The sequence below is a fragment of the Trachypithecus francoisi genome, unplaced genomic scaffold (assembly GCF_009764315.1).
Source record: "Trachypithecus francoisi isolate TF-2019V2 unplaced genomic scaffold, Tfra_2.0 Lachesis_group11, whole genome shotgun sequence".
NCBI lineage: Eukaryota > Metazoa > Chordata > Mammalia > Primates > Cercopithecidae > Trachypithecus > Trachypithecus francoisi.
The window spans coordinates 29,297,604-29,319,883 of record NW_022681456.1 but is presented as its reverse complement, the minus strand read 5'-3'; the positions used below and the strand labels follow the sequence as shown (position 1 = coordinate 29,319,883).

At 41.2% G+C, this 22,280-nt stretch overlaps 1 protein-coding gene across 10 annotated transcripts in view; it reads right to left on the bottom strand.

Moving 5' to 3' along the window:
- Positions 1-109: 109 nt before the first annotated feature.
- Positions 110-22,280, bottom strand: part of GLT8D2 (glycosyltransferase 8 domain containing 2) — a 75,194-nt gene continuing 53,023 nt past the window's right edge. For 6 of the 10 annotated variants that reach the window (XM_033220851.1, XM_033220852.1, XM_033220850.1 and 3 more), the window contains 7 exons: positions 14,654-14,825; positions 10,396-10,513; positions 8,469-8,553; positions 7,756-7,868; positions 5,374-5,540; positions 4,436-4,548; positions 534-703 (listed from right to left, as the gene is read on the bottom strand). In XM_033220851.1, coding sequence (XP_033076742.1) covers positions 534-703; positions 4,436-4,548; positions 5,374-5,540; positions 7,756-7,868; positions 8,469-8,553; positions 10,396-10,513; positions 14,654-14,825 — 938 coding nt within the window. Of the gene's footprint in view, positions 704-2,497; positions 2,891-4,435; positions 4,549-5,373; positions 5,541-7,755; positions 7,869-8,468; positions 8,554-10,395; positions 10,514-14,653; positions 14,826-22,280 lie in introns of those variants that run through there. The other 4 variants (XM_033220849.1, XM_033220848.1, XM_033220847.1 and 1 more) reach the window with 3 other exon arrangements.

Genomic DNA, 22,280 nt, shown 5'->3' with positions numbered 1-22,280 from the left:
GTTACGGGCTTTTTCTGTAGCAAAACTGAGTGGTATTCTTTCCCCTTTAAACCTGAGGTCAGTTTACCTTCTATTATATTTAACATCTAGAATAATAACATGATAAAAATCATAAAAATGATGAATATTTTATTTTTCAGACATCCATATTTTAAATGTAATAGTTTTATAAAAGAAAAGATTGGCAACCTGTTAAAAAGATCTACATGTGAAAAATACATTTAGAAGTTTTAAAAATTTGTGGATATAATTGTTACTCAGAATTAAGCAGATTGATGACTGGTATCTAGATGGGTCTGTTCCTTTATGTTTTTCAGTCACATAATCTCGATTTCCATAGTTAACACATGTACTTAAAGAAGTTAATCAATGCCTATATGGTCCAAGGTATAATTTGCACACAGTAGTTTTTGGTTTTTATATGGTGGCTCATATGTATCAAAGGTAATGTTCATAAAGAACAATGTTATAGTTGGCTGCAAAGAGACAATTCCACATTTCTAGACAGGGAATATTTTAAGGGTAGAGTTATATCAGCTATGGTGATTGAGTTTAAATATCCCTGCAGGGTCAGGAACAAACCAGCTTTCCCATAAGTCGTTGTGAACACTAGGGAAGTCCCAAGGTTTATGTCGTCCATTCCAGTGGAGTAATTTAGCTTCCTGCAGAAAATGCTCCGAATATCTGGCATCTGGATTCCAGCCTTCATTGTGTTTAGAGAAAAAATAATAGGCTTGTTAGAGAATAACATTTTTGTATTATAAATTGAATACAAGTTCATAGTTTAAAAAAAGGTAAACAAAAGGGTTATACAGTGAATATTCTACCCACCCCATGTCTCCAGATCAACTGTTGTTAGTCTCTTGTGAATCCTTCTAGTAAAGCATTGTTTGACCTGTATGCTTGTATATGTATATTTAAAGACAGAAGATGAGCATACTGCTACCTCGCCTTTAAAAAAAAATTATTTTATTTCTTTATTTGGACATTGCCTTTTAAAATTACTGTCTTGGGAAACTTTCCACAGCAATACATGTGGATTTACCAAATCATTTTTAGTGACCGTATAGAATGATAGATAATTATTTATTGACCAAGTTCCTTATTAAAGACATTTAGATTGTTTCTATCCTATCATTAGCATAAACACAGCAATGAACAGCCCTCTGTGTATGTCTAGTCTATGTGTACAAATATATCTGTAGGATAAAATATTGTAGGTGGAATTGCTGGACTGAAGGGTGTGTGCCTTTCAGTTTTGACAGAGATTGCCACATTGTCCCCGAAGAAGTTCTATTAATTTTCCTCCCACCCAAGAGTTTATAGGGGTTCTTTTTTCTCTGCATTTCACCTCCTTAATGAAAAATGGCAACATTTTCTTTTGAACAGTCTTGTCTTCGTGTAAAATGTGACTAAGATCTACTTTTTAAACAGCTATCTCCACCTGAATATTACTCCCCTCATAAGTCATCACTTCAAGAGACTATGCATTTACCCTAACAGTGTCATTGCTTAGAATATTTTTTAGAATACCTATTCTAGAACCACATTAAGGTGGTGTGAATGTAAAATTAAAAAAAAACTCTATAGCGTTCAACTTTCTTTCCATGAAAAGGAATTTGATGTATATATTATTTAAACAGCTGAAAGTCCATTGAGTTATGAGAGGGTTGATTTGCTAGGATTATGTTATTCTAGTGTATGATGTTAACAACAACACAACCTGGCTTCTGTTACTAATAAACATAGCTGTAACGGCAGCTGCAGAAGAGAAATTAGTTGTTTGAAGCTATCACAGCATAATTGGAATAATTATCAATCATCAGAGTCTATACAAAGAAAATATTCATTTGGGAAGAGGCACCTTCCCGTGAAAAGTCTCTACTAAGGGCATCCTCATCTCTCAGCTTCGTAACTGAAGGGCTATGCAGAACTACCTCAGAGGGGCTTGCAGTTTGGGTGATGAAATTGCTTTTAGCTAAATATATTTTGTAAATTTAAAAAATATTAAGCCTGCCTGCTTAGACCCAAACTTAATGCCCATTAGTGTTATGTTGCCCTTCTACCTCCAGAACACCCTAAAACCTCATTTTTCAAGTGATTTTTGTGTAGATTTACTTTGCACACCATCCCTGATTCCAAAACCTTCAGCACAGATGGAAGCTCTGTTCTACAAAGAAAAACGACATCTTTCCTTTGGGAAGAATATGTCCCTTCCTACTTGTCAGTAAGTTGGATATTTCTCTCTTTTCTTTTTTTTTTTTTCTTTTCTTTTTTTTTTCTTTTGAGATGGAGTCTAGCTCTGTCACCCAGACTGAAGTGCAGTGGCATGATTTCTGCTCACTTCAATCTCTGCCTCCCAGGTTTAGGCTATTCTTCTGCCTCAGCCTCCCGAATAACTGGGATTACAGGCGTGTGCCACCATGCTCAGCTAATTTTTCATATTTTCAGTAGAGATGTGGTTTCACCATGTTGGCCAGGCTGGTCCTGACCTCAAGTGATCCACCCGCTTCGGCCTCCCAAAGTACTGGGATTACAGGCATGAGCCATCGTGCCTGGTCTAAGTTGGATGTTTCATAAAATGTAATTCTGAGTCTCTGTCTCAAGATCATAAAATGTTGCAACCTTATTGATCTAAGCTCTGCATAACTGTTCCTACACATTTTTAAAAATAGACCTACTTTGATGGGATCTGCACATGGAAAGGTTGATATTTGACCTAATGTTGAACCCAACATGACTCTAAATCAAATCAGACAGAACACTAACTTCCTTGTGGCACTCTTGTGCATACACATGCTCAGGAAAATCAGAGGATTCTGGTAATAATGCAGAAGCAATCCACAGAATTATCAAGAGCAAACAGGAACTCAGCCTCCACAATTATATCCTTTTTTAAAAAAAAAAAAAAAAAAAAAAAGATTATGGGACATAACACCTTGCAGGGTGGTTGTGAGAATTAGAAATAATATTCACCTTCCTTAACAGAACCTAGTCCAGTTCTTAGCAATGTAATGGACAGTTGGTAAATATAAGTCCATATCCATTGCCTCCAATTCTAAAATAATCCCCAAAGGTCTGAAAAGAAAAGGTTTTTTAATAACTTCTTTGGCAGTAAAACCTAGATCCTACTCAGCACCACATTACCTTTTTAAAATCCAAACCCTTTCTAAACTTCTAAACAGGTCTGGCCCAGGGGTTTTGGATAAGGGATGGTGGCATGTGTTAGGGTGGATGTGAATGTGTCCTCTATGCTAGGCTCTACGCTAAGCCATTTATATGTATTCAGTAACTTACCCAAAATCATAGTTGGGATTCCAATTCATACTCTAAACCCTACACTTGTGTAGTGAATGAAAGACTTAAGGAACTCACAGAGAACAGAGTCAACTGCTTTTTAAAGGATAAATTTTAATGGCAGCTTTCTGAATTCATCCTAAGCCATTATGCTAATTTATTTGGTTTTGTCCACTGTAAGTTACTGCAAGAGAAAATAAAAGTGTGGCTTGACAGTTCCATAAAGTTTTGAAGTTTTGACAGTGCAAGTTTTCTCTTTTTTTTTTTTGAGATGGATTTTCGCTCCTGTCGCCCAGGTTGGAGTGCAGTGGTGCTGTCTTAGCTCACTGCAACCTCCGCCTTCCAGGTTCAAGCGATTCTCCTGCCTTGGCCTCCTGAGTAGCTGGGATTACAGGTGCCTGCCCCCATGCCCAGTGAATTTTTGTATTTTTAGCAGAAACAGTTTTCACCATGTTGATCAGGTTGGTCTTGAACTCCTGATCTCAGGTGATCCACCCGCCTCGGCCTCCCAAAGTGGTGGAATTACAAGTGTGAGCCACCACTCCCAGCCGAAAGTTCTCTTAACAGTTAATGTTTACTGAGCACATACTATATGCTAAGCATGAGTTTGATGGCTTTCCATAAATCTCCAGAAACACGCCTCTCAGGTAGCTAAGAATATCAGCTGCACTTGCAGAATCTGAGCACTGAGGGTTAAGTCATTTGCCCAAGGTCACCTGGAGGATTTGAATTGAACAACCTGGTGCTGTATGTAGCACCCTCTCCTCGCCATGGTGCTCACTGGATCTATAAAATGCACATTTGCGGCCGGGCATGGTGGCTCGTGCCATAATCCCAGCAGTTTTGGAGGCCAAAATGGGTGGATCACCTGAGGTCAGGAGTTTGAGACCAGCCTAGCCAACATGGTGAAACCCCATCAGTACTAAAAATACAAAAATTAGCTGGGCGTAGTGGCACACACCTGTAATCCCAGCTACTCAAGATGCTGAGGCCGGTGAATTGCTTGCACCCGGGAAGCGGAGGTTCCAGTGAGCCAAGATTATGCCATTGCATTCCAGCCTGGGTGGCAGAGTGAGACTCTGTCTCAAAAAAAAATGGACATTTGCGTTTTTCTAAATCGTTTCTCTAAAATACTTACCCAGGTGCCTTATGTGCCACAGGGGGTTAATTGTGGAGTACTTCCCATGGAACACAATCAGCATTGGGGAGGTGGCCACCCCTCCTCCCAGGGAGCTGCTATAGAGGTTTTCCCTAAGAAATGAAATAGAAAAACAACATTTGGCCTGGAGGCCCCACAAACTCAGATAAAGTCGAATCTAATATTGTAAATGATGTAAGACATTCTCCCACTATGTACTAAGACTTACAGCCTTTCATTCTCCCCCAACTTCCATTTTGAAAATTGTCAAACATACACAAAATAGTAAAATACCATGAACTCCAATATACATCACCTAGACTAACAGTATTAATATTTTGCCATTTTAACCCCCAAGGTTTTAAATAGTAGACACAGAAGATCAAATTCGAATCCTACATTATTTAGAATAACTTTACTTGCAAATTCAAGGTTATGATGGTATTAAAATATCCAGATGCACAAGACTGCTAGGCAATACAATGATGTGATAATCGTGCTTGTATTAGAGTTATTTTTATCGTCTCTATTCTAAAACTCTGATAATAAAAAATTATAAATTTTAAAAATCAACCTTAAAAAGCAAAGTTGATTTTATATAATAATCCTTAATAAGAATCTATGTTGGAAGGGGAAACTCAACTAAGATAAATGAAGATTGTTGGGTGGAAAAGATTCAAGTCACATTTTTCAGCGGCTTACTAGGAAAATGTATAATCAGGGACTCCTCACTCCACAGGATCTTGATTCCTCTGATTTATATCTTTTGAGGAAAGATTTTCATTGTCTGCCCCCTTTCTTTCTTAACATTGCCTCTGTAAGAAAATCTGACCTCAGATGACTGTGAAATATTTCTAACCCTTGAACTACGCGTGGAAAATTAACTGAATGATTTTGTTTCCAAGCATGGAAAAAATGGTAGAGAAGTCTTCACGTACTCCACATTCTTTTGCATCCATTTCTCCAATTGCTTGGTGATGCGCTGGTGCTTCCATTCTGTCATGTTGGCAACAATCACACCAGGATTGAAAGAGCAGGTGCTGGGGCTAATGCCGAGGTCCTTGATGGCCTTCTTCCGGTAGTCCAGATAGCCCATGTATGTATTCTGTAAGGGAACAGGATGTGCATGCTTTTGACCAGTGAATCTTTTGTTTCTGGAAAATTATCATTTTCTTGAAACCTTTGTGCAGTATCTCTGGGTTTCCTCCTGTGTCACTGGCCACTTGGTAGTTTGTTGTTTTTGTTTGTTTTGCTGGTTTCCCTCATTTCTCCAACCTCTAAATGCTGAATGCCCTAGGTCTGAGTGCAGCACTAGTGCCTTTCTCTAGCAATAACTCCATAAACAGCCTTGTCCAGTCTCATGGCTCTAAATGTCACCCATCTGACAGCCCTGACCTCTCCTCTGGACTTCCACTCCTGCTACATCTGCCATCCAAACGTCTCCTTTCAGATGCTTAGTAAGGCAGCTCCAACTTATATCCCAAAATTGACCCCAATCCTATCCCAAACCTGCTTCCCTGCATCTGCCCCACCTCAGTCAGTGGCAACAACTCTATCCTTCTAGTCACTTGGGCAAAAAACCCGGGGTCATTAGGTCCTCCTTGACTCCTTTTTTCTCACTCTTTTCTCATCCAAATCTTTCAGCAAATCCTGTTGGTCTCATCTTCAAAATGCCGGAAGCCAACCACTTCTCTTGCCACTACTGCTGCCTTCCTGTTCAGGCCATACTTGTCACTCACTGGATTTCTGCAAGTTCCTCCTAACCAGTATCCTTGCTTCCACTATTTTCCACACCACTCTGTCTCTAGGTCACTCATCTCCTCTAAGCTCCTCCAATAGCTTCCCATCTCATTCACAGAAGCAGCCAGAGTTCCTAAAATGGCCTGTCACAGCCTGTATCATCTGACCCTCCAATACCTCTCCAACTCCTGTTATTCTCCTCTTGATCCCTCAGCAACAGCGACCACCTTTAATGAACCAGACTCACCCCTGCCTCAATGTCTTTACACTTCTTCTTCCCACTTCCTGGAGGGTTTCCCCCCTAACCACCTGCACAAGTGGTTCCCTCGATTCTTTCAAGTTTAGATTCAAACAGCACAATCTCAGTGGAGCCTTCCCTGATTACCGTATTTAAAATACAGCCCTGCCTCCACCCCAGTCCTCTGTTAAATATTTTGTTTACTGTCTGTCTGTTCCCACTAGAATGTGAAACACACAAAATCAAGAGTTTTCATTTTGGTCACTGTATTACTAGCACCTAAAACAGTGTCAGGCACAGAGTAAGCACTCAATAAGTAGTTTTTGAATGAATGTAGTATGGGGCAGGACATACACATTCTTTCACCCATCTAGACTGTCATAATCTATAATTCCTCAATGTGATGCTCTCAAACCTCACACAGGAGTCATGGAAATACTTGAGTACTTTCTATGCACCAAGTCCTTTTCTAAGAACTTTACATGTACTACCTCATTACTCTCATATATAGCTTTGTATGTATTAACTAATTCTCACAATAACTACAAGGGAAGTACTAGTATTACCTCTGTTTGACAAATGAGGTAGAAACAACTGGCTAAGTAAATTGCCTGAGGTCATAAAACTACCAAGTGATAGTGCCAAGATTTTGACAAAATCGAATCTGGTTGCAGAGCCTATGCTTTGAAGTGCCTTAAAATGCCACACACATAAAATTATTTGCTAGAAGCTTTTTTGAAAAACAGCATTCAACTCTTAATAACACCTCTTATTTCAAAGCTACCCCTTCGGTTTCAGCATTGCATGTAGGTTCAACTTTCCTCAGTTCCATCAGAGTAAGGAGATCTTTACCCTTAACAAAATCAATATTTTCTTCTACTGGAAGGGGGCTAAAAGCGATGGTCAAAACTCTGCAAATAGAACCAATGGTTCAGCAAGTCTCTTTAACAGAAAACATCATCTCTGACAGAGAGCATGGTGATGAGCCACCTAGGTAACAATGATCATTTCTGGAGCTTTTATTTCATGCTGGACACTTGGACATCATGTTATTTCATTATTGCTCACAAAGACACAACAAAGTAGACATGATTGTTCCCATATTTCAGGTAAGGAAGGTGGGACTTCGCAGGGTTAAAGTAAGTCACCCCAGAGTTGGTAAGGCATGGAGCTGAGATATGACCCAAAGTCCCAGACCCCTGTACTGTTCCGCCTCCCAGCAGTCCAGACTGGCCCATAAGGATTTCAAGGTGGAGGTTACACTCATTTTGAGTTGCAGAGCGGGGAGAAGGGGCCAGAGTTGTAGGGTGAAGGGAGAACTTCCGAGACAGCATATGCCCACCTGAAGTCCCACGAGTCTGTTTATATCCTGAGCAGAGGGCAAATCGCAGTCATCTGAAAAAGCCGCTGCATGGCCCAGGGCCAAGGTGGTGTCATAAAGTTCTTGGATATCACCTGAATTTAGAAACACCAGCAATTAAAACATTATAGCATTTGTTTTCAGACTAGATAGAGCCTTAGAGCTTAAACAGTTCTTGATTTTGCTATGGGAGAAGAGTATTGGATCCCTGATTTCAAGTGGCTTGACAATTTATTTAGTAAGAGTCGTGCCTACAGATTTAGAATGCCACTTAATGATGAGCTCAAATTGGCACTGATCTAATTTCTTTATTTCTGTTGCTCAGTAGGTACCACACCAATGCGTATCCTGTTTGTAGTGGAAGAGACAGAACACAACATTTAAACACCACAACTTAGCTCACTCCTAAGACTCATCTGTGACACTTCATTTCCATACATTATAGGGATATAGGGAAAGGAAAGGCTACCAAGCTATTTATTGCAGGTTTTGACAATCAGAGTCAAACTGGATTGTCTCAGTAAGTATCAACCCATTTCCAAAATACTTCCACATTTACAACAATACTGTACTCACAACTTAAATAAGCAGTCAAAACTCACTGAGCAATTGGCTATTTGAAAAATGAAGAGAGACAGTTATTCTACTTATCAGCTGCTTCTTTTCCAAGTGTTCTTGGCAGTTAGCGAGAGTACCTTGTACAATTACATCATCGTCCAAATAGATGACTTTCTCGTGTTGGTGGATAAGTAGAGGGAGATAAAATCGAACAAAATTCAGCTGTTAAAACAACAAAAGAAATGATGGTGGGGGAGAGGCATATGGCTTAGTGTCTTCTGGGGGTACTGGAGAGTCGGCTTTGACCATGGCCTCCACTCAGCTCCAGGTTTGGAGCGGAATGAAACAGGAGCTAGCAAGATGTCTCATCTGAGTTTCCCAGTGCCCAACTTATCTGAGGCCTGGGGCTGAAGCCAGCGCTGGCGGATCAGCCGATCTCCTAGATCCAAACCCCCTAGTGCTGAGGCTGTTGCTACTTTCATCTCTGTGAACCGCTGCAGTGGGAGTCACAGAGGCTCCTTAGTCAATCTTTTACAGCACAAATCACCTGCCTTTCTCTACATGCAGTAATGTTGATAATTGTTAATTAAATCAGCCTTAAATACACACACACACACACACAGACACGTGTCATCCCAACAGCAAGCTCAACCTTTTAGCTCCTTGAACCAGAAAAAGGAGCAGTATGACCTGTGTGTAGGAACTTCGAAGTTTCATTACTGACAACATTGCTTAATCTGAAGTCTTAGCTTGTACTCTGACAATATCTGGAACTGGGGAGAGACCGTATCATGGACAGAGGTCTCAGAATTAAGTAAATTTTCAGGGATGAATTTAAGCAACAATCATATGTAGAAGGTGGCCGCAGTTTCTGTAAAACTGCTATCAAAAACACCACTTTTCTTTTTTTCTTTTTTGAGACAGGGTCTCACTCTGTTGCCCAGGCTGAAGTGCAGTGGCATGATCACAGCTCACTACAGCCTCGAACTCCCAGGCTCAAACAATCCTCCCACCTCAGCCTCCTGAGTAGGTAGCTAGGACTACAGGGGTATGCCATCATGCCTAGCTAATTTTAAAAAAAGAAAATTTTTTTTGAGACAGAGTCTCACTTTGTCGCCTAGGCTGGAGTGCAGTGGCATGATCTCGGCTCACTGCGACCTCTGCCTCCCGGGTTCAAGCAATTCTCCTGCCTCAGCCTCCTGAGTAGCTGTGACTACAGGTTCTTGCCACCACACCCAGCTAATTTTTGTATTTTTAGTAGAGACAGAGTTTCACTATGTTGGCCAGGCTGGTCTTGAACTCCTGACCTCGTGATTCGCCTGCCTCAGCCTGCCAAAGTGTTGGGATTACAGGCGTGAGCAACCATGCTTGGTCACTAAATAAAACTTTTAAAGTATAAATGGGCTCTCAATATGTTGCCCAATCTGGTCTCAAACTCCTGAGCTCAAGCAATCCTTCCCACTCAGACTCCCAAAGTGCTGGGATTACAAGCACGAGTCAGCACGTCCGGCCAAAAACACCACTTGTTATGCAAGAGAGGGTCCCTTTGGTAAGAACTCTTGCGGTAAAATACCTTAAGATTCCCAACGCTAGGAAAAGAGTTGGTGTCTCCTGAATATATTATCTTAGTCAATACTAGGAAGTATATACTCCATCATGCTACTGTTTTTTCTTAGTTGTCGGATACTCAGAAGCAGATTTAACGTACAATCACAGTTAAATATCCCAACAGCCGGTGGGTTTGGAATACTTTTTCCTGGCCTCAGCTACCTGGCCCTCGTCCAGCTCCCACCCCCACAGACATATTCACACCTGTAAATGCATTCTACATTTTTTTTAACGCTTCATTTCTTCTTTAATAAACTTCATTGTGCTTCTATAAACCATCTTATATCCTTTCTGTAGCAGCTGGCTTATAAATTATACATAAGCAGAGATGGGCGGAGATCAACACCACAAGGCTTCAAAAATAATATTCCACATGCATCCCGGTGACTAGCACTCCTTTACTCAACATAGGTCTCACCAAGGACTGTCCCCAGCACCTGTGTGCTCCCTACTTACGGGCTGGAGCAATTCAGGCCTCGATGAGTCTGGTCTGATCTTCCCTTTGAGGACCATCGGGTTGAATTCCACGATTTTGAAGTTTATTTCTCTCAGTTTGGAATGTTCAATCCATTTTCTAAAAAGATGACCAAAAAACCTCTAGTATACCCTTCAATTCTTTCCTCCGTTTGCCTATTGCCCCAGGGTCAATCTGTTGCCTCCCTAGAAAGTTAAAATTAAAATGTGTGTAAATTTAGTAGAGTTTAGTCCAATAAATCCTTCTGACTTTTATCCCCATCTGGTGTGACTTTAAATCTTTTTTTCCCCTCAATCACGTAACTCTTTCTGCAAAGGAAATGAAGCAAAATAGTAATAACCAAATGTCTCCCCAGATCCAAATAATTTCCCCAGGAAACAGGAAGAATGAAAGTGTTCTTTCTTATAAAGCAGCATCTGTGATTGCTGGTACTGTCTTCGCCATGTGGTAACAGCTCTGAAATGTTATGAAACAGGACATTCTGAACCCTCAACTTTGATCGAAGTCATTTTTATTTTTACTCTGTGGTTTCGACTCCAAGGCTGATTTGAATTTACCCTTGTCTCTTTGATTTGGTCCCTTGATCTTCCTCATCTGTCTTCATTCCCCATCTCTTCCCCCTCCCTCTCCCCTTCTGTTTTCTTGGTCTTGCAGAATTTTTGTCTTGTATCCAATTCATAATGAGATTCTTGGTAGAAATAATCTCAAAATAAAATGTCCAATGACTAAAGTCACCTAGGGTAGTATTTGTTGTTGACTAAAAATCAACAAAAGAATTAAATGTGAACAAAATTTAGATCTGCAAAATCTGAAAAAATAATTGGTCATATCAATTAAAAAAAGATAGACTAACAGAAAAATAGGCAAGAGACCTGAACACTTACTTCCAAATGGTTACAAAGTGTGTGGGAAAAGTGTTCAATGACATTAGAAATAAGGAAACCTCAAATTTCTAGATAGCACTGGACACTAATCAAAATGGCAAACTTAAAAAGACTGATTATACTGTTAGTGAGAACATGCTGGATGTTACATGAGTGTGTTTACTTTGTGATGATCCATTAAACTGCACACTGGATTTATAAAGTTTTCTGTTTTGGGATTCTACTTCAATGAAAAAATCTTTAAAATATATAAAAGGGGGCAGGGAGTAGACTGGACAGCAAGAACTGGGAAACAGCCACTGGCCAAAGTCAGAAAGTCATGAGGCTCATGCCTTTTGCTAAGGACAAACCCTTCCCCAGAAACCTTATACATGCCATCCTTTTGGATTTAGTTATCTAGTTTTCATATCCATGGATAGTTAATGGACTGTTAACAACAGGCTAAGTGAATGATGAGCAATAATATGATAAGGAGAGTGAGAAATGAGACAGAAAACCAGAAAGCATACACGACACATCAAAACCCAGGGCAGCCAAGGGCCATTTAGATTACAGGAAAACACCTTACAGATCTCAGTACCTCCTGATGGCACCACTACAAAAACATTTAATTATAAAAGCAGTATGTAAATATATTCTCCTTTTGAATGATCAAATAATACTGAAACACCCTGAATTTCCCTTCATCAGCACCCTCCCTGATTCCTCCGTCCTCCCGAGAGATAGTCAGTGTTAACAATTTGATAGCTTTCCAGTTCTTTTTCTTCACAGAAACACATACATGTTCATGTACACACTTATAGTTAGGGATTTTGAATTTCATAAAGTAGATCATACTATATGAGTTATACTGCAACTAGCTTTTTCCACTTAACAATATGCCTTGGGAATCTCCTATGTCTGTTTAGACAGAGTGCCTTCTTTTTTTAACATCTGAATCATATTTCACAGTTCATTTAAATATTCTTCCATTGGTGGACATTTCAGCACTTTGAAATGTTTTCACTAGTTCACATAATGCTGAAACTAGCATTGTTGTACACATATTTTGGTAATATGTGCTAGAATTTTTGTAATACAGATTCCTGGAAGAGGAAACGGCATGTGAGTCAAATTATATATGCATAAAACCTTTTGATAGATATTGCCGTATTGACCTTGCCAAATGCTTTACCAACTTAGAAAATGCACATTGTATAAATAAGGAATAAGCATGTCCATTTGCCTGCACTGGGTAATGTTGTTCTGTTTAATTTTTGCCAACCTGATGAGTGAAGAATTATGTCACTCAAGTGACATATATGTTTTCATTTTTATTTTCTTTTTCAACAATGCAAAAATGTTTCAATTCACATTTTCGTATTAATAACATAGAAAAACTTTATTTATTATTTTTTATTTTTGGAGATGCAGTCTCACTCTGTCACCCAGGCTGGAGTGCAGTGGCTCAGCTGATCTCAGTGAGCCTGGAGCCACTGGAGTGCAGTGGCTCAGCTGATCTCAACTGAGTTCAATGATCTCAGCTCACTGCAACCTCCACCTCCTGGGTTTAAGCCATTCTCCGGCCTCAGCCTCCCCAGTAACTGGGATTACAGGCAAGTGCCAATATGTCCAGCAAATTTTTGTATTTTTAATAAAGACGGGGTTTCGCCATGTTGGCCTGGCTAGTCTCAAATTCTTGACCTCAGGTGATCTGCCCGCCTTGGCCTCCCAAAGTACTAGGATTACAGGAGTGAGCCACTGTGCCTAGCCTTATTTATTTATTTTTAGCTGAAACAAGGTCTCACTCTGTTGCCTAGGCTGGAGTTAAGTGGTGCAATCTTATCTCACAGTAGCCTCAAACTCCTGAGCTCCAGGGATTCTCCCACCTCAGCCTCCCATGAAGCTACATATAACCACCCTCGGCTAATTTCTAAAATTCTTGGTAGAGACAGAGGTCTTGCTATGTTGCCCAGGCTGCTCTCGAGCCTGACCCCAAGTCGTCCTTTTTCCTTGGCCTCCCAAAGTATTGGAAATATAAGAGTGAGCCATCTCACCCAGCCTAAAATACCTTTTCACGTTTATTGGCCATTTGTGTGTTTTTCCTCTGTGAGTTGTCTGGTTATATTCTATGCCCATTTTTTAACTATGTTTTTAAAATTTTTGTAACAATTCTATATTTTGGATAGTAATTCTTTGTCTATAATAGATGTTAAAAATACTTTGTCCTGGTCCGGAGCGGTGGCTCACGCCTGTAATCCCAGCACTTTGAGAGGCCGAGGCGGGTGGATCATGAGGTCAGGAGATCGAGACCATCCTGGCCAACATGGTGAAACCCCGTCTCCACCAAAAATACAAAAAAATTGGCCAGGTGTAGTGGCGGGCGCACCTGTAGTCCCAGCTACTCAGGAGGCTGAGGCAGGAGAATGGTGTGACCCAGGAGGCGGAGCTTGCAGTGAGATCATACCACTGCACTCCAGCCTGGGCGACTGAGCAAGACTCCTTCTCAGGAAAAAAAAAAAAAAAATTTGTCCTAATCTATTGTATGAATAGCTTCACTTGTATTTTTCATCATTGTAAAGTTTTTCAGTGTATGCAGTCAAATCTGTGCACTTTTCTTGATGATTTCTGGGCTCAGAGAGACACACTCCATACCAAAATTTTACAATTATCTTTCATTTTTATAATATGTTCAAATTTTAATTTTCTGTTTATTTCTTCTTAATCCAAAAATAAGGGAAATCTATTTAAGGAAATATAAGAAAGTAGAGGCCAGGTGTGGTGGTTCACACCTGTAATCCCAGTATTTTGGGAGTATGAGGAGGGAGGATTGCTTGAACCCAGGATTTCAAGACCAACTTAGGCAACAAAGCTCTCCACAAAAAATTAAAAAATAAACTGGGTGTGGTAGCATGCACCTGTAGTCCCAGCTACTTGGAGGTGGAAACAGAAGGACTGCTTGAGCCAGGGAGGTCAAGGCTGCAGTGAGCTGTGATTGCACCACTCCACACTCCAGTCTGGGCAACACAGCAAGATCCTATAAGAAAGAAAAGAAAAGCGAAAGGGAAAGGGAAAGGAAAGGAAAGGAGGGAAGGAAGGAAGGAAAGAGAAAGAGAAAGAAAGAAAGAAAAGAAAGAAAGAAAGAAAAGAAAGAAAGAAAGAAGAAAGAAAAGAAAGAAAGAAAGAAAGGAAAGAAAGAAAGGAAAGGAAGGAAGGAAGGAAGGAAGGAAGGAAGGAAGGAAGGAGGAAGGAAGGAAGGAAAGAGAAAGAAAGAAAGACGGAAAGATGAAGAAGAAGAGGGAGGGAGGGAGGGAGTGGGGGGAGGGAGGGAGGGAAAGGAAACAGAAAGTGCCAAAGTCTGCAAGACACAACTTACCGTATTCGAGTCAGAGTATTGCGGAGTCCCACTACATAGAACAAGATGTTGGCGTCAGTGTTGCTGTAGATGCTATTAATGGCAGCCATAGTGGCACCCATCCTCCCTGCTGCAGCACAAATCACCACAGGAATCTCTTCTTCCAGTTCTTCAGGAGTCTCGGATTCATCATCTGGAAACATCAAAATTGGTGTCTTGGAACATGAAAGAATTTCACAGTAGAGCCAGTTTAACGCATCTTCCACACTCCTGGGGGAAGATGGCATAGTGTGGAAGAGGCTGCTGATTGTTCTCCAATATCTAGTCGTTCTGTCTTTCCTTAGAAAAGAACTTTGGAATTTTAGCTGGCACATAGCCAACCACAAAGACTGGTTTACCAGACTCCCGTGCAGCTCTATATGATTGAGTTCTGACCAATGGGATGCTAGTAATGTGTGCCACTGCTGGGTCTACCCTTCAAAGGAATGCTCACCTACCCCCTTGCCTTTCCCCTTTCCCATTGGCTGGACTGTTGATATGATGGCAGGAGTTAGAGTAGCCAGCTTACACCACAAGATGGAAGCTACTTGCTGAGGTCACCAAAACTATAATATAGACGGGATCTTGATCTGGATAATTGTGGAACTGATACATCAGACTTATACTTGAGAGAAGAAATAAACTTCTATTTTGTTTATGTCACTATTGAAACCATACTCCCAAAGAGTTAAAGAAACCAATGACTAATACAAATTCTTGAGTTTGCAGAATGATAGATTAGAACAAAAGAAATTGCTGAAATGATGAAACTCTCTCTCCTTCTGAGATTAAGAAACTGGCTGAAATCAGTTGGAGCCAATCTGGTCAACTGAAGTTTGTTCAGAACAAGCTTGCTGATGTCACAGCTTGGATTTCCGCCCCGTGTTTCATACTAACTCCTCCCAGATTTGCACATGAGACCCACGAGGTAGCATGAAGAGATAACTGTGCATGCCCCAGGACTTTTTAGACCTCCTCTTCCCTTCCATCAATCACCTACTAATCCCAGAATCCACCCCTGAGCCTTTTCTAATAAAATTACTGCCTTAAAAGCTCCTGTCTCCTTGTTAGTCGATTTACAAGAAAAAGCTTTGCTTTTCTCAGAACCCGGGGTCATAGTGTTGGATTCTAGCACATCAGACAGCGAGCCCTTTTGATCATAACACAAAATCTATTATTTTGGAGCTATCTTACAGGAGCCAATTGGTTAGCCTAAAACACACACACAGTTAAAAAACATAGAAAGAACTGAAAAGCCTCATTTGTCCAACAGTCCTCAGCTCTTCCCTGCATCAGAATATTTACTTTGCCTACACTGCTATAAGATACTCGTGATTTTCCCTCTCCTATCCCCACTCTAGTCAAGTTTCTCAAACGTTGACAGCAAGAGGAAGGAGGTAAAGGAAAGAGCATGAGTAATGCACAAGATAAATAATTTTTCTTTTGAGCCTGGCTACGCTATAAAATACCAAAGCCATAACATCATACTTTAGAGTCACAATACAACTTTCAGCCATGGAGAAGAATAATGATCCATAAGTAGAGTATCCAGTATCCACTATAAAGTACTCATCTGATTTTTACTTAAAGCTCTCTCTCTCTCTGTGTGTGTGTGTGTCTCCACCCCTTTTCTCCCCCTGCCCCTTCTCTTTCCAGATCCTTTTTGGAAAACCTCTATCCCTGAGGTCCAGGGTAGTTCTAGCTGATATTTCATTCAATAAACATTTCTTGAAACTAATTACCAGGTACTGTGTTTTGTGTAATTTAAGACACGTTGAATGGCCTCCTCTTTCCCCTTCTACATCTTTTCTACCAGCTAGCTACTGCATCTGAAATTTCCACCGCTAAAATAATTTTGTTTTCACAATATATATACTGACATGAGAGAATGCTCATAAAACACTGTTAAGGAGGAAAAGAATACAAAATTCTCTCTAGTATTTGATCACAATTTGATACATACATATTTGCAAATGGACCTATGTCTATTTATGGAGTTAGGAGTGATTTTGATTTTATTTATATTTCTTATACTTTCCAAAGCGACTAAAGTAACCATGATATGGTATGGCTCTGTGTCCTCACCCAGATCTCATCTTGAATTGTACCCCCATAATTCCCACATGTTGTGGGAGGGACCAAGTGGGAGATAATGTGAATCATGGGGGTGGTTTTCCCTATACTGTTCTCATGGTAGTGAGTAAGTGTTATGAGATCTGATAGTTTTATCAGGGATTTCTGCTTTTGCATCTCTCACTTTCTCTTGCTGCTGCCGTGTTAGAAGTGCCTTTCACCTCCTGCCATGATTCTGAGGCCTCTCCAGTCATGTGGCACTGTAAGTCCAATAAAACTCTTTTTCTTCTCAGTCTCAGGTATGTCTTTACCAGCAGCATGAAAACGGACTAATACAGTAAATTGGTACCTGTAGAGTGGGACGTTGCTGAAAAGATATCAACAAATATGGAAGCAACTTTGGAACTGGGTGACAAACAGAGGTTGGAACAGTTTGGAGGGGTCAGAAGAAGACAGGAAAATGTAGGAAAGCTTGGAACTTCCTAGAGACTTGTTGAATGGCTTTGACCAAAAGCCAGTTAGAGACATGGACAATAAGGTCCAGGGTGAGGTGGTCTCAGATGTAGATGAGAAACTTGTTGGGAACTGAAGCAAAGGTGACTTTTGTTATGTTTTAGCAAAGAGACCAGGGGGATTCTGCTCCTGCCCCAGAGATTTGTGGAACTTTGAACTTGAGAGAATTTAGGATATCTGGTGGAAGAAATTTCTAAGCAGCAAAGCATTCAAGAGGTGGCTTGGATGCTGTTAAAGGCATTCCAGTTTTATAAAGGAAGTAGAGCACAAAAGTTCAGAAAATTTGCAGCCTGACAATGTGATAGAAAAAAAAAAAACAATTTTTAAGGAGAAATTCAAGCTGGCTGCAGAAATTTGCATAAGTAACAAGGAGGAAAATGTTAATCCCCAAGACAATGGGGAAAATGTCTCCAGGGCATGTCAGAGGTCTTCACAGCTGCCCCTCCCATCACAGGCCCAGAGGCCTAGGAGAAAATGGTTTTGTGGGCTGGGCCCAGGGTCCTGTGCTGTATGCAGCTTAGGGACTTGGTGCCCTGCAACCCAGCCACTCCAGCCATGGCTGAAAGGGACCAACATAGAACTTGGGCTTGGCTTCAGAAGGTGCAAGCCCCAAGCATTGGCAGCTTCCACGTGGTGTTGAGCCTCTGAGTGCACAGAAGCAAAAAAATGGGGTTTGGGAACCTCCACCTACATTTCAGAAGATGTATGGAAATGTCTGGATGCCCAGGCAGAAGTTTGCTGCAGGGGCGGGGGCCTCATGGAGAACCTCTGCTAGGGTAGTACAGAGGAAATGTGGGGTAAGAGCCCCTGCTGGGGCACTGCCTAGTGGAGCTGTGAGAAGAGGGCCACCATCCTCCAGAACCCAGAATGGTAAATCCACTGACAGCTTGCACTGTTGCTGGAAAAGCTACAGACACTCAATGCCAGCCTGTGAGAGCAGCTGGGAGGGAGGCTGTATCCTGCAAAGCCACAGGGTAGAGCTGCCCAAGACCATGGGAACCCACCTCTTGCATCAGCATGACCTGGATGTGAGACCTAGAGCCAAAGGAGATCATTTTGGAGCTTTAAAATTTGACTACCCTGCTGGATTTTGTACAAGCATGGGGCCTGTAACCTCTTTGTTTTGGCCAATTTTTCCCATTTGGAATGGCTGTATTTACCAAATACCTGTACCCTGACTGTATCTAGGAAGAGGAAGTAACCAGCTTGCTTTTGATTTTACAGGCTCACAGGCAGAAGAAACTTGTCTCAGATGAGACTTTGGATTGTGAAGTTTTGAGTTAATGCTGAAATGAGTTAAGACTTTGGAGGACTGTTAGGAAGGCATGATTGGTTTTGAAATGTGAGGACATGAGATTTTGAGGGACCAGGGGCAGAATGATACGGTTTGGCTCTGTGTCCCCACCCAAATCTCATCTTGAATTGTACTCCCATATTTCCCACATGTTGTGGGAGGGACCCAGTGGGAGATAATGTGAATCATGGGGGTGGTTTCTCCCATACTGTTCTCATGGTAGTGAATAAATCTCATGAGATCTCATGGTTTTATCGAGGATTTCCACTTTTGCATCTCTCATTTTTTTCTGCTGTTGCCATGTAAGAAGTGCCTTTTGCCTCCCACTTGATTCTGAGGCCTCCCCAGTCATGTGGAACTGAAAGTCCAGTTAAACCTCTTTTTTCCCTCAGTCTTAGGTATGTCTTTATCAGCAGCATGAAAACAGACTAATACAAACCATGAGTTATTTTCATAAACAAACCCAAAAGAAAGTTTCTTAAGGATTATTCCTTTTGGACTAAGTTATAATGTTATGGAGGTATCATGTGACATGTTACCTGCTGCCCGTGAAGTGATCTGCTAAAAATGCAAATTTGTCTATGTTTCTTCATTGCTAGAAAGTTTCTCATTGGTTCCTAAAAGGTAAAGCCACATTTCTTTGCCTGGCACACAAGGCCCCTTATGATCTAGCCCCTGCTCACTTCTCCAGCCTCAACTCCTTCTATTTTAGCAACACCAAACTCCTCGTGGTTCCCTGAACACTACTCTTATCTTAGTGCCTTTGCACATGATGTTCCCAATGCCTGGAATGTTTTCAATATCCTTTTCTGCATGGCTAACCCTTACATAGTCATTCCAAATGCAGTATCAACATCAGATCCTCTGGGAAGCCTTTAACAGCTCCCTACACAAATTAACACACATCTTCTCTATGCTGTGGCCTTGCCTATGGTTGAATTTATTAATTGCATTGGAATTTATTTGGTTGCATGTCTTCCCTCTTTCTCCTATTATACTAGGAGCTCTGTGAGGACGGGTATCTTGTTCATCTCTGTATCCTCTGCAGCTGTCCTAGTGCCTGGCACATAGTAGATTCTCAATACAATCTGAACAGATGAGTGAATATTAGATATCTCTATTTGAGCACTTGCCACAATGCACTGGAAGAATCTATTTATGTGTCTGTCTCCTCCACTAGACTATAAGCTCATTATACTATCCCCACTGAGTCTGGCACTTTGGAAGTGCTTAATGAAAGTTTGCTGGAATGAACTAAATGGAATTGATGAATGAGCTTCAGAAAACAGGGCCCTTGAGGAATAAGAGGGAAGGGTCAAAAAGCTGGGGCTGTGCCTGGCTGCCAGACTCAGGCAGAGGCCTTCATCAGACAGTGGGAAGCAGAAGGTAAAAGGAAAGTGTCCTCATAAAAGAGGGGACACTCCAGAAGAAGGTCAAACATTGAGTGTCCTGCTCTGCTGCCAACACATGACACTGCCACGCTCCTTAGGGGCCTCTGCCAGATAGAGACACTGAGCACTAACCTAAGGCAAAAATGCTGCTCTCTGCCAAAAAGTTTGCCCTGGACAGAAAGAAGGACAAACGCACACTGGAGAAATGTGGCGGAAAGGCTTATCAACTGTACCTTCGTCATCACTGCTCCATCCTTGCAGTTTCTTTAGGAATTATCTGCTCCACTATTCGGATTCATTATACCAACTGGTGCCTGAGCCAAAGCATTAAAAGGTTGGCTATAGGAAACTATTTTGTGCCTAACAAAAATAGTAAACATCACAATGCTGGCAAAATGGAATAGAAATGATACTGCCTTCGTCCGTTCCATAAGCAGCTCTGATCAAGCCACGCCTATTCCTAGAAGAAAGGAAATCTGCTCTCCTAATGCCATGACTCAGAATTCATTTCCAATAAGGATTGTTTTAGCCAAGTGTATCAGCTTACCTCTCCCCAGGTGGGACAGCTGTGAGTGACCAGCACACTAATCACAAGAAAAGTATTGGGATATTACATGCAATGTCACAATGGAGATATTACAGAGAATGCTGCCATGTTTTACTTGAACATAAGACTTCACAGGACCTCTGGACATTGACTTAGAACACTAGTTCTTTGAATTAATGTTTTTTTAAATTATAAAAAGTAATATGCAATTATTGAAAAAATTTCAGCCCAAAGAGAAGAGTATTTGGTAAATTGTGACTGTTTTCTGCAGACCTCTCACTCCCACTCCGAAAGTAGACCTCTGCTTTATAACAATATATAACACAACCAGTGTGGTGTGTGCCACCTAAACCCTTCTTCATGGTAATACTAAAGCATATATACCTGGGCCAGGCGCAGTGGCTCACACCTGCAATCCCAGCACTTTGGGAGGCTGATGTGGGCAGATCATCTGAGGTCAGGTGTTTGAGACCAGCCTGACCAACATGGAGAAACCCCATCTCTCCTAAAAATACAAAATTAGCCAGGCATGGTGGCACATACCTGTAATCCCAGCTACTTGGGAGACTGAGGCAGGAGAATCACTTGAACCTGGAAGCGGAGGTTGTGGTGAGCCAAGATGGCACCATTACACTCCAGCCTGGGCAACAAGAGTGAAACTCTGTCTCAAAAAAAAAAAAAAAAAAAAAGAATATATACCTTAAACACTTATTATTTAAAAGCCAAAATGGAATCATATTTTTCAGTCTCTTCTGCAACTTCCTTTTCCCACTTAACATACCACAAGCATTCTTCCATGCCAACACTACATTCGTTTGAATGGTATTTTATAACATCGATTTTAAAAAATTTTAACATGGAATGGATAAACATGTGATAACGGATCCATTCATGTGGTCCAAATGCTTTGTTTCTCTGTACAGGTCTGATTAGTCAGTCAGGATGTACATTTCTTTCGAGCTGTTTTAACAACTGTTTTAAACCCTATCCACTTCCTTCCCTGAAGAAGGGAGTCTGTGGTGGGATTAGCTGAGCGAATGTGTTGGTTTATGAGCAGGGATTGAAGCGTGAAGAGTGGAGTCAGTTCAGATGACATTCGTCTTTACGTGACTTCCTTCTCTCTCTCTCTTTTAGAACAGCTTATTGAGGTATACATACTGCTATGGACTGAATTGTGTCCTCCAGAGTCCATTTGTTAACATCTTAGCTCCCAGCATCTCAGGATGTCAGTGCACTTGGAGACAGAGCCTTTAAAGAGGCAATTAAGTTAAAATGAAGTCATTTGGTAGGCCTTATCCCAGTAAGACTGGTGTCTTGATAAGAGGAGGAAAAGAGGAGAATCACGCTGAGGGTCACAACCAGGAGTGCAGCACAGAGAAAAGGCCACGTGAGGACACAGCAAGAAGGCGGCCATCTGCATGCCAAGGAGAGAGACCTCAGGAGAAACCAAACCAGCTCGCACCTTGATCCTGGACTTCCAGCCTCCAGAACCAGAGAAAATACGTGTCTATGGTCTAGCCACCTAGTCTGTGCTATTTTGTGATGGTAGCCCAAGAAAACGAATACAGATTTTTTTCAATTTACCCATTGTAAGTGTACGGTTCAATGGTGTTTAGTAAATTTATTGCACAACCATCACCACGATCCAGCTTTAGAAAGTTCCATTGAGCTGGCTGGTCTGCAGTCAATCCATTCCCACTCCCAGCTCTAGGCAACCACTGATCTGCTCTGTGTCTCCATAGATTTTCCCTTTCTAGAAATTTCATACAGATGGACTCATACAATATACGG